The sequence below is a fragment of the Pimephales promelas genome, chromosome 14, assembly GCF_988280905.1.
Source record: "Pimephales promelas chromosome 14, fPimPro1.hap1.1, whole genome shotgun sequence".
Lineage (NCBI taxonomy): Eukaryota > Metazoa > Chordata > Actinopteri > Cypriniformes > Leuciscidae > Pimephales > Pimephales promelas.
The window spans coordinates 11,999,565-12,011,787 of record NC_142782.1 but is presented as its reverse complement, the minus strand read 5'-3'; the positions used below and the strand labels follow the sequence as shown (position 1 = coordinate 12,011,787).

Sequence of the window (12,223 nt, the reverse complement as noted above, 5' to 3'; positions counted from 1 at the left end):
CTGCTCAAAAATCTGTAGTTAACGTTATGAAAGCATGAGAGCTATGGGACCGAGCGCGAGCAAAATCCAGTGAAAAGATGATAACGAGTGCACTGAGAGGACGCAAAATGAAACTAATGAAAACGTCTCCATTAATTTGTGCATGTAGTCATTTAATGCAATACTTTAAAAGCCTTTTTCAAAAATATTTGCAAATGCTAATTTGTAGGCCATTGAATTTTTTTTAATAATAATATATTCATTAAAATTAAAAACAAACATGAACTAACATTAACGAAGGACAAAATCCCCACTATCTGATCCCCGAAGGCCGCTGTAGGCTAATTCAAACCCAGACAAAGATGGGTGAAGCATTGAAATACTATAATGCATATAAAAAAAAATTAAGAATCGAATCGCATCGAATCGTTCTGAATTTGCACAAATCGTTCATGAATCAAAAACCTATGAATCGTGAATCAAATCGATTCGCTGTCTACCCAAAGATTCACGGCCCTAATCACCGCAGATGAGCGTCTATTCATCGAGCCAACGTGCAAACATCGCAAATAAAAGTGAATAAAACTTGACATTTCTCCTCACATTAGCATCACCCTACATTTAATTTCTGATAACCTAGTTCAAAGCTTGACCATCTCGGTCGCTTTTTGCTGACAAATTTTCAAATTGTTTGAAACTTTTGCTGCCTAACTCCCTGCAAGATAATATAGTAATCTCTTCAATAAAGCACTTTCACGGAAAAAAATAATAATAATATTACCCACACAGAAAGGAGTCTTAAACATTTATTTTGTGAAACCATGCAATTTGAATAAAGCACTGAATTGATCAGAACTCCAGTTGGCTATGCGTTACGCAAAATTGGCATGGGCAGTTTGCTGGAAACCTGTGAGGGGTTTCCAATTTACCCCTGGAGGCTTGGGCGGCAGGCTTCACTGGAGGTAAACTTCACTTGAGGCTTGAACAGTTGGGCGGAAAACTTCACTGGAGCCTTAGGCCATTCAGCAGTAAGCTTCATTGGAGGCTTGGGCGGTTCTGCAGCAAGCTTCACTGGAGGCTTGGGGGCAGGCTTCATTGGAGGCATAAACAGTTTGGCAGAAAGCTTCACTGGATTCCTGGGCAGTTCGGCAGAAATCTTCACTTCAGGCTTGGGCGGGTAGATGGCAGGCTTCCTTGGAGGCGCAAGCGGTTCAGCAGCAGGATTCACTGGTTGCTTGGAGGGATCTGAAACTAGCCTCGCTGGAGGCACGGGCAGTTTAGCGGCAGGGCTCACCGGAGGCTCGGGCAGTCCGGGCGCAGGGTTGACCAGAGGCTCGGGCAGTTCGGGCGCAGGGTTGACCGGAAAGTCAGGCAGTTCGGGCGCAGGGTTGACCGGAGGCTCGGGCAGTTCGGGCGCAGGGTTGACCGGAGGCTCGGGCAGTTCGGGCGCAGGGTTGACCGGAGGCTCGGGCAGTTCGGGCGCAGGGTTGACCGGAGGCTCGGGCAGTTCGGGCGCAGGGTTGACCGGAGGCTCAGGCAGTTCGGGCGCAGGGTTCACCGGAGGCTCGGGCAGTTCGGCCGCAGGGTTGACCGGAGGCTCGGGCAGTTCGGGCGCAGGGTTGACCGGAGGCTCGGGCAGTTCGGGCGCAGGGTTGACCGGAGGCTCGGGCAGTTCGGGCGCAGGGTTGACCGGAGGCTCGGGCAGTTCGGGCGCAGGGTTGACCGGAGGCCCGGGCAGTTCGGGAGCAGGTTTCACCGGAGGCCCGGCCAGTTCGGGGGCAGGCTTGACCGGAGGCCCGGCCAGTTCGGGGGCAGGCTTGACCGGAGGCCCGGCCAGTTCGCAGGATGGCTTGACCGGAGGCCCGGCCAGTTCGCAGGCAGGCTTGACCGGAGGCCCGGCCAGTTCGCAGGCAGGCTTGACCGGAGGCCCGGCCAGTTCGCAGGCAGGCTTGACCGGAGGCCCGGCCAGTTCGCAGGCAGGCTTGACCGGAGGCCCGGCCAGTTCGCAGGCAGGCTTGACTGGAGGCCCGGCCAGTTCGCAGGCAGGCTTGACTGGAGGCCCGGCCAGTTCGCAGGCAGGCTTGACTGGAGGCCCGGCCAGTTCGACATCAGGTTTTACTGGAAGCATGGACAGTTCAGCAGCGGGCTTCATTGGAGGCTTGAATAGTTTGGCGGCAAGCATCACTGGAGGCTTGGGCACAGACTTAACTGGAGTGATAAAATTATAAAAGACAAACTGAAGAAAAAACTAGAAAGCTGACCCCAAACACTACGACAATACTAGGAGATAACACATACCTGTATTTGGAGCCATACACTGACGTCCACGTTCATTGCTGTAGCATTTCTCATTGTTCGGACAGTCACTGTCATAGGCACACAGAACGGCACACTTACCTGCACCAGATTTTTCACTTCGGCACTCTGACTTTGCTGTTATATACAGATAGGAGACAAAGAAAACCTCACTGAATACAGAAGGTGTAATCCACACAAAAAACCTGATAACATTTAAAAACCATTTTGCTTATGGAAGCTTGTTTCCACTTCCAAAAAAAAAGAAAAATTGACTAATTGACTCAATTTACCAGTTGTTCTTAAAATTATGAGATAAGGCACAACTACCCCTCTTTTTATTCTTCATGGCATAAACAAGCTTCCATAAGAGTTCAAACAGCACTGTGATCACAAGATTCAGTGCATCACGCTATCAACTGCAAATTTCAAAGCTGCATTCAGGCTCGGGGTGGGACTCAGCCAGATGCGCTAAATGCTCAGACATGTGGTTAAACACAGAAGAGTTCTGGTATGTTTTATATCTTAACAAAAATACAAAGAACTAGCAAAAACCCATGTAGTCTACTTTGTAAAATACACAGACTATCAAAATGCCAACTTCATCCAAGTCCTTAAGTCAACTTGACAATATTTTTGACACAATTTTCTACACATTGCATCATAATTAGGTTTAATCTAATCTTAAAACATTGTCCAAAATGAATGTCCCAAGTTGCTCATACAAAGTTTTAAAATAAATATTTATTTTGGATAGTTTCTCTACATAAAACATTCATCTGTCATAAATATTAAAAAGCTATAATTAGCTTACCGCTAAATCATGTCAAATCAGATTCAAACACATGCTGTAATAATCTCACTGTGAAGGCTACGTGTCAAGTGTAGGAAACGCGTCATACTTAGGAACTTGGAACAAAGCATTTCTTCGAACTTTATAATTAAGTTAAAAGATAGTCTCACCTGCGACTGCAAGTCCAGTGTCTGTTGTGCTCAAACATGCACACAAACACAATAAAACAGAAATCAACGAGCAGTAACTGTGAGTTGGCATCCTCTTGACCTGCAATCTCACAAACTCAAATTAAATAAGCGTTAGCACACACAACTACAATAAAAAATGGCGTTACTGCATCAAAACATCTGCTGAATCCCACTAAAAACGCAGTGAAATGGTTTAAAGTGCACGCATTTTTTTAAGGTCCAATGATGTCTAGTCTAGTCAACTCTAACCCAAATGAAACTCACCTGCAGCTTTCTTGACTAATCTTGAAGACCTTGATTAGCTTGTTCAGGTGTTTTTGATCAGGGTTGGAGGAGGGGGTCATTGCATTCGCATATGATAATAATTAGACGATTGTTATTTTCCATGGCAACACTATCAAAGCCTAGGATGATTCAACAGTGGTTCAGCATTCACGTGGTACAAGTCGAAGCTCTCAGAAAATCCCAAGTCCAAGTTGTAATGATTAAACTCCAAGACACACCTAAAGGGTAACCCTGGTCAGAGCCTGACTCCACCCACTGGCAATATTTGAAAAATGCTGGAAAAGTGGGCAGTGCCCAGCGGAGGGGGGCGTGCACCTGAGACGCATCTCTTTGTATGGAACTTGCCTAAGGCCCTGTCCACACTACTGCGTTTTCGTTTAAAAACGGAGAATTAAAACGAAAACGATCTCCGTCCACATTAGTGTTTTACCTGCGTATTAGAATTTATTTCCGTCCACACTAAAACGACTGAAAACATGGATCACGTGACCATTCACCAACACTGAGCATGCGCGCGCCGGTGTAAACAGTGGTTGGCGAATCAGGGAAAGATACGTCATGACTGATGACACCCAATCATAGAGCCGAGCGTGAGCCTCTGCGTCATCGTTTGTAAACTCCTCCGTTTTGTCTCGTCCACACTAAAACGCCCTCCGGAGATTCAAAACGCAAAACGCAGTTGCAGCGTTTCTAAACTTCTCCGTTTTAGGTCTTCGTTTTTCCCGTTTTAGTGTGGACGGGAGGTGCAAACGTAGCAAAAGGTCTCCGTTTTTAAACGAAAACGCAGTAGTGTGGACTGAGTCACCAACAACCGCTGTGTCACGTACCACTGCAAATATCCAATAGGAAAATTCAACTGCAGTAGCCACCGTTCAACCTGAAGAGGGCAGCACTAAGACGTTTTTACACCATATATTGTAGAAATAGAACACTTTATAAACAAATGGCAAAACTCAAATCAACGACTGGTATTAATAAAGATCCATTCTTACAGATCATTAACTAAAAAAAGTAGGTTAAGTGTTTAGTTACTCTTTAAGGACCTCAACAAGACACTTTTGGCATAAATCTGCAGAGTATAAAGAGAACGCATAAAATAATCAATAATCCAAAAACAGACAATAATTCACGAACAGACAATAATCCACATGGACATTGTGCTATGGATGTGGATCGAATACATTGCCAAATATTCACAGGATATGTATGCCATTTGCTATTATTTAATGTGAAATAGTGCTTCTCTCGTCTGTTGTCTAGAAGCAAAAGTGAAGTGAAGGGGGTGGGGGGGGGGCTGTTTTCCTCTGGCCAACGAAGGAACAGTGATTACAAAACAAATTGGATCAAAACATTAAGAGTATTTGTCCATTTCCATCTATTTGGAAGTCGAAGTATTCACACCGGTTTGGAGACGAGATGTTGAGGATCAGATCCGATGGCTGTCTTGTCGATGAGGCCAGCACTTAAGGATGAGTCGGGATGGGTCCAGGCGCAGGTCAATAGCGTAGACGCCATCCTTCTTTTGATGTACCAAGTACATCAGGATTTACGGGACGTGTTCCCGGTTCTGGCTGATCTAAACTATGTAGCCTAATTTTGAATTAAGGAAGTCTATTGTGTGTAATGTGAATGCTAGGCCAAAGTGATGTGTTTTTAGTCTAGATTTGAACTGACAGAGTGTGTCTGCTTCCCGGACAATGTTAGTAAGATTGTTCCAGAGTTTTGGTGCTAAATAGGAAAAGGATCTACCGCCAGCAGTCGATTTCAATATTCTTGGTATTATCAACTGGCAGGAGTTTTGAGATCGGTAATAGGCGTGAAGGACTATAATGCATTTAGAGCTCACTCAAGTACTGGGGATCTAAACAATTTAGTGCTTTGTAAGTAATCAGCAATATTTTAAAATGTATACGATGTTTAATAGGCAGCCAATGCAGGGTCGACAGAACCAGGCTTAAATGGTCATGTGGTTGGATATTCCAACAGGACAATGATCCAAAAATTTGCCATGGCCATCCCGTCCCCTGACCTTAAACAAACAATAAAAATAAATAAATAAATAAAATCAAGGATTGTTGAAATGTTCTCTTGTATCTTGCCTGGTGTTCTCCAACCTTATCAGACATAATAGGAGAATACTCAGGCTTGCAAAAGGTTTATTCAAAAATTACACTTGTTTTAATGTCTTGACTAACATACTAACGCACATGTAAAGTACTTGATTTTACTATAAATGTAATATTAAATAACAGTTAAAAGTGAATATTTTTTTAAACGCACTAAATTTAAATGTACTGAACACACACACTGTACTTTTAACAAACCATGCTAATAATTTTCAATTAAAATGCATTATTCTTTTACGTGCTCTGCTGTAGGTTCTATACAGGTGAAACATTCTCACTTTTCCACTTAGCATGTGATTCCAGACTGAAAAGGCTGAGCGTTACAATTTGACATTAAATGTAACCCGGGAAATACATTCAACAAAACTGAGGATTTTCGATTTTTAAAACACCGAGACAAATAGCAGTCCCAAACTTTTAGGAAATACAATTAATATGAGCCACCAGTCATTTACGAATAAATATAACAAAGTGAAAAATTGGCCATTAGAGGTTATGAAAACCACAATGTTAAAGCTCCAGTCCATAACTTATTTGGGATAAATTAAACTTCAAGTTTGAGAAAGTACGTACATAACCAGTATTAAAAACGATCTGCTTGCCTTGACTGAATTCAAAACTGCGAGCTAATAATGTTTTTAAATCCCAATCGTAGATATTTGTTATCTGCTCATATTCGATTTCACCAGTGAACACCCAAATACCTGCGTGAAAATCCTGAATTACTACAAATGAAAATTAGTGGTATTTTTTGTTTTCTTCATGACAACTTGACATTTCTCCTCACATTAGCATCACCCTACATTTAATTTCTGATAACCTAGTTCAAAGCTTGACCATCTCGGTCACTTTTTGCTGACAAATTTTCAAATTGTTTGAAACTTTTGCTGCCTAACTCCCTGCAAGATAATATAGTAATCTCTTCAATAAAGCACTTTCACGGAAAAAAATAATAATAATAATATTACCCACACAGAAAGGAGTCTTAAACATTTATTTTGTGAAACCATGCAATTTGAATAAAGCACTGAATTGATCAGAACTCCAGTTGGCTATGCGTTACGCAAAATTGGCATGGGCAGTTTGCTGGAAACCTGTGAGGGGTTTCCAATTTACCCCTGGAGGCTTGGGCGGCAGGCTTCACTGGAGGTAAACTTCACTTGAGGCTTGAACAGTTGGGCGGAAAACTTCACTGGAGGCTTGGGGGCAGGCTTCATTGGAGGCATGAACAGTTTGGCAGAAAGCTTCACTGGATTCCTGGGCAGTTCGGCAGAAATCTTCACTTCAGGCTTGGGCGGGTAGATGGCAGGCTTCCTTGGAGGCGCAAGCGGTTCAGCAGCAGGATTCACTGGTTGCTTGGAGGGATCTGAAACTAGCCTCGCTGGAGGCACGGGCAGTTTAGCGGCAGGGCTCACCAGAGGCTCGGGCAGTCCGGGCGCAGGGTTGACCAGAGGCTCGGGCAGTTCGGGCACAGGGTTGACCGGCAGTTCGGGCGCAGGGTTGACCGGAGGCTCGGGCAGTTCGGGCGCAGGGTTGACCGGAGGCTCGGGCAGTTCGGGCGCAGGGTTGACCGGAGGCTCGGGCAGTTCGGGCGCAGGGTTCACCGGAGGCTCGGGCAGTTCGGGCGCAGGGTTCACCGGAGGCTCGGGCAGTTCGGGCGCAGGGTTCACCGGAGGCTCGGGCAGTTCGGGCGCAGGGTTGACCGGAGGCTCGGGCGCAGGGTTCACCGGAGGCTCGGGCAGTTCGGGCGCAGGGTTCACCGGAGGCTCGGGCAGTTCGGGCGCAGGGTTCACTGGAGGCTCGGGCAGTTCGGGCGCAGGGTTCACCGGAGGCTCGGGCAGTTCGGGCGCAGGGTTCACCGGAGGCTCGGCCAGTTCGGGCGCAGGGTTCACCGGAGGCTCGGGCAGTTCGGGCGCAGGGTTCACCGGAGGCTCGGCCAGTTCAGGGGCAGGCTTCACTGGAGGCCCTGCCAGTTCGCAGGCAGGCTTGACTGGAGGCCCGGCCAGTTCGCAGGCAGGCTTGACTGGAGGCCCGGCCAGTTCGCAGGCAGGCTTGACTGGAGGCCCGGCCAGTTCGCAGGCAGGCTTGACTGGAGGCCCGGCCAGTTCGCAGGCAGGCTTGACTGGAGGCCCGGCCAGTTCGCAGGCAGGCTTGACTGGAAGCATGGACAGTTCAGCAGCGGGCTTCATTGGAGGCTTGAATAGTTTGGCGGCAAGCATCACTGGAGGCTTGGGCACAGACTTAACTGGAGTGATAAAATTATAAAAGACAAACTGAAGAAAAAACTAGAAAGCTGACCCCAAACACTACGACAATACTAGAAGATAACACATACCTGTATTTGGAGCCATACACTGACGTCCACGTCCATTACTGTAGCATTTCTCATTGTTCGGACAGTCACTGTCATAGGCACACAGAACGGCACACTTACCTGCACCAGATTTTTCACTTCGGCACTCTGACTTTGCTGTTATATACAGATAGGAGACAAAGAAACCTCACTGAATACAGAAGGTGTAATCCACACAAAAAAACTGACAACATTTAAAAACCATTTTGCTTATGGAAGCTTGTTTCCACTTCCAAAAAAAGAAAAGAAAAAGAAAAAAAGTTGACTAATTGACTCAATTTACCAGTTTTTCTTAGAATTATGAGATAAGGCACAACTACCCCTCTTTTTATTCTTCATGGCATAAACAAGCTTCCATAAGAGTTCAAACAGCACTGTGATCACAAGATTCAGTGCATCACGCTATCAACTGCAAATTTCAAAGCTGCATTCAGGCTCGGGGTGGGACTCAGCCAGATGTGCTAAATGCTCAGACATGTGGTTAAACACAGAAGAGTTCTGGAATGTTTTATATCTTAACAAGAATACAAAGAACAAGCAAAAACCCATGTAGTCTACTTTGTAAAATACACAGACTATCAAAATGCCAACTTCATCCAAGTCCTTAAGTCAACTTGACAATATTTTTGACACAATTTTCTACACATTGCATCATAATTAGGTTTAATCTAATCTTAAAACATTGTCCAAAATGAATGTCCCAAGTTGCTCATACAAAGTTTTAAAATAAATATTTATTTTGGATAGTTTCTCTACATAAAACATTCATCTGTCATAAATCTTACAAAGCTATAATTAGCTTACCGCTAAATCATGTCAAATCAGATTCAAACACTGTACAATGCTGTAATAATCTCACTGTGAAGGCTACGTGTCAAGTGTAGGAAACGCGTCATACTTAGGAACTTGGAACAAAGCATTTCTTCGAACTTTATAGTTAAAAGATCGTCTCACCTGCGACTGCAAGTCCAGTGTCTTTTGTGCTCAAACATGCACACAAACACAATAAAACAGAAATCAACGAGCAGTAACTGTGAGTTGGCATCCTCTTGACCTGCAATCTCACAAACTCAAATTAAATAAGCGTTAGCACACACAACTACAATAAAAAATGGCGTTACTGCATCAAAACATCTGCTGAATCCCACTAAAAACGCAGTGAAATGGTTTAAAGTGCACGCATTTTTTTAAGGTCCAATGACGTCTAGTCTAGTCAACTCTAACCCAAATGAAACTCACCTGCAGCTTTCTTGACTAATCTTGAAGACCTTGATTAGCTTGTTCAGGTGTTTTTGATCAGGGTTGGAGGAGGGCGTCATTGCATTCGCATATGATAATAATTAGACGATTGTTATTTTCCATGGCAACACTATCAAAGCCTAGGATGATGCAACAGTGGTTCAGCATTCACGTGGTACAAGTCGGAGCTCTCAGAAAATCCCAAGTCCAAGTTGTAATGATTAAACTCCAAGACACATCTAAAGGGTAACCCTGGTCAGAGCCTGACTCCACCCACTGGCAATATTTGAAAAATGCTGGAAAAGTGGGCAGTGCCCAGCGGAGGGGGGCGTGCACCTGAGACGCATCTCTTTGTATGGAACTTGCTTAAGGCCCCGTCCACACTACTGCGTTTTCGTTTAAAAACGGAGAATTAAAACGAAAACGATCTCCGTCCACACTAGCGTTTTACCTGCGTATTAGAATTTATCTCTGTCCACACTAAAACGACTGAAAAAGTGGATCACGTGACCATTCACCAACACTGGGCATGCGCGCGCCGGTGTAAACAGTGGTTGGCGAATCAGGGAAAGATACGTCATGACTGATGACACCCAATCATAGAGCCGAGCGTGAGCCTCTGCGTCATCGTTTGTAAACTCCTCCGTTTTGTCTCGTCCACACTAAAACGCCCTCCGGAGATTCAAAACGCAAAACGCAGCTGCAGCGTTTCTAAACTTCTCCGTTTTAGGTCTTCGTTTTTCCCGTTTTAGTGTGGACGGGAGGTGCAAACGTAGCAAAAGGTCTCCGTTTTTAAACGAAAACGCAGTAGTGTGGACTGAGTCACCAACAACCGCTGTATCACGTACCACCGCAAATATCCAATAGGAAAATTCAACTGCAGTAGCCACCGTTCAACCTGAAGAGGGCAGCACTAAGACGTTTTTACACCATATATTGTAGAAATAGAACACTTTATAAACAAATGGCAAAACTCAAATCAACGACTGGTATTAATAAAGATCCATTCTTACAGATCATTAACTAAAAAAAGTAGGTTAAGTGTTTAGTTACTCTTTAAGGACCTCAACAAGACACTTTTGGCATAAATCTGCAGAGTATAAAGAGAACGCATAAAATAATCAATAATCCAAAAACAGACAATAATTCACGAACAGACAATAATCCACATGGACATTGTGCTATGGATGTGGATCGAATACATTGCCAAATATTCACAGGATATGTATGCCATTTGCTATTATTTAATGTGAAATAGTGCTTCTCTCGTCTGTTGTCTAGAAGCAAAAGTGAAGTGAAGGGGGTGGGGGGGGGGCTGTTTTCCTCTGGCCAACGAAGGAACAGTGATTACAAAACAAATTGGATCAAAACATTAAGAGTATTTGTCCATTTCCATCTATTTGGAAGTCGAAGTATTCACACCGGTTTGGAGACGAGATGTTGAGGATCAGATCCGATGGCTGTCTTGTCGATGAGGCCAGCACTTAAGGATGAGTCGGGATGGGTCCAGGCGCAGGTCAATAGCGTAGACGCTATCCTTCTTTTGATGTACCAAGTACATCAGGATTTACGGGACGTGTTCCCGGTTCTGGCTGATCTAAACTATGTAGCCTAATTTTGAATTAAAGAAGTCTATTGTGTGTAATGTGAATGCTAGGCCAAAGTGATGTGTTTTTAGTCTAGATTTGAACTGACAGAGTGTGTCTGCTTCCCGGACAATGTTAGTAAGATTGTTCCAGAGTTTTGGTGCTAAATAGGAAAAGGATCTACCGCCAGCAGTCGATTTCAATATTCTTGGTATTATCAACTGGCAGGAGTTTTGAGATCAGTAATAGGCGTGAAGGACTATAATGCATTTAGAGCTCACTCAAGTACTGGGGATCTAAACAATTTAGTGCTTTGTAAGTAATCAGCAATATTTTAAAATGTATACGATGTTTAATAGGCAGCCAATGCAGGGTCGACAGAACCAGGCTTAAATGGTCATGTGGTTGGATATTCCAACAGGACAATGATCCAAAAATTTGCCATGGCCATCCCGTCCCCTGACCTTAAACAAACAATAAAAATAAATAAATAAATAAATAAATAAAATCAAGGATTGTTGAAATGTTCTCTTGTATCTTGCCTGGTGTTCTCCAACCTTAACAGACATAATAGGAGAATACTCAGGCTTGCAAAAGGTTTATTCAAAAATTACACTTGTTTTAATGTCTTGACTAACATACTAACGCACATGTAAAGTACTTGATTTTACTATAAATGTAATATTAAATAACAGTTAAAAGTGAATATTTTTTTAAACGCACTAAATTTAAATGTACTGAACACACACACTGTACTTTTAACAAACCATGCTAATAATTTTCAATTAAAATGCATTATTCCTTTACATGCTCTGCTGTAGGTTCTATACAGGTGAAACATTCTCACTTTTCCACTTAGCATGTGATTCCAGACTGAAAAGGCTGAGCGTTACAATTTGACATTAAATGTAACCCGGGAAATACATTCAACAAAACTGAGGATTTTCGATTTTTAAAACACCGAGACAAATAGCAGTCCCAAACTTTTAGGAAATACAATTAATATGAGCCACCAGTCATTTACGAATAAATATAACAAAGTGAAAAATTGGCCATTAGAGGTTATGAAAACCACAATGTTAAAGCTCCAGTCCATAACTTATTTGGGATAAATTAAACTTCAAGTTTGAGAAAGTACGTACATAACCAGTATTAAAAACGATCTGCTTGCCTTGACTGAATTCAAAACTGCGAGCTAATAATGTTTTTAAATCCCAATCGTAGATATTTGTTATCTGCTCATATTCGATTTCACCAGTGAACACCCAAATACCTGCGTGAAAATCCTGAATTACTACAAATGAAAATTAGTGGTATTTTTTGTTTTCTTCATGACAACTTGACATTTCTCCTCACATTAGCATCACCCTACATTT

At 43.4% G+C, this 12,223-nt stretch overlaps 2 protein-coding genes across 3 annotated transcripts; both read right to left on the bottom strand.

Moving 5' to 3' along the window:
* Nucleotides 1–772: 772 nt before the first annotated feature.
* Nucleotides 773–3,536, bottom strand: LOC148973690 (uncharacterized). Of its 2 annotated transcripts, none has more exons than XM_089119431.1 (3): nt 3,238–3,536; nt 2,278–2,403; nt 773–2,187 (listed from the first exon to the last, which is right to left on the bottom strand). In XM_089119431.1, the coding sequence occupies exons 1-3, from the start codon at nt 3,326–3,328 to the stop codon at nt 905–907; spliced, it is 1,500 nt and encodes a 499-aa protein (XP_088975557.1). In that variant the 5' UTR covers nt 3,329–3,536; the 3' UTR covers nt 773–904. The 2 variants fall into 2 exon arrangements, with proteins under 2 accessions (XP_088975557.1, XP_088975556.1); XM_089119430.1 differs by having other exon boundaries at nt 2,278–2,412; nt 3,238–3,534.
* Nucleotides 3,537–6,649: 3,113 nt separating this feature from the next.
* On the bottom strand, nt 6,650–9,210 carry LOC120463877 (uncharacterized). Its single transcript, XM_039653516.2, has 3 exons — nt 8,977–9,210; nt 8,005–8,139; nt 6,650–7,914 (listed from the first exon to the last, which is right to left on the bottom strand). The coding sequence occupies exons 1-3, from the start codon at nt 9,065–9,067 to the stop codon at nt 6,782–6,784; spliced, it is 1,359 nt and encodes a 452-aa protein (XP_039509450.2). The 5' UTR covers nt 9,068–9,210; the 3' UTR covers nt 6,650–6,781.
* Between the last annotated feature and the right edge of the window lie 3,013 nt (nt 9,211–12,223).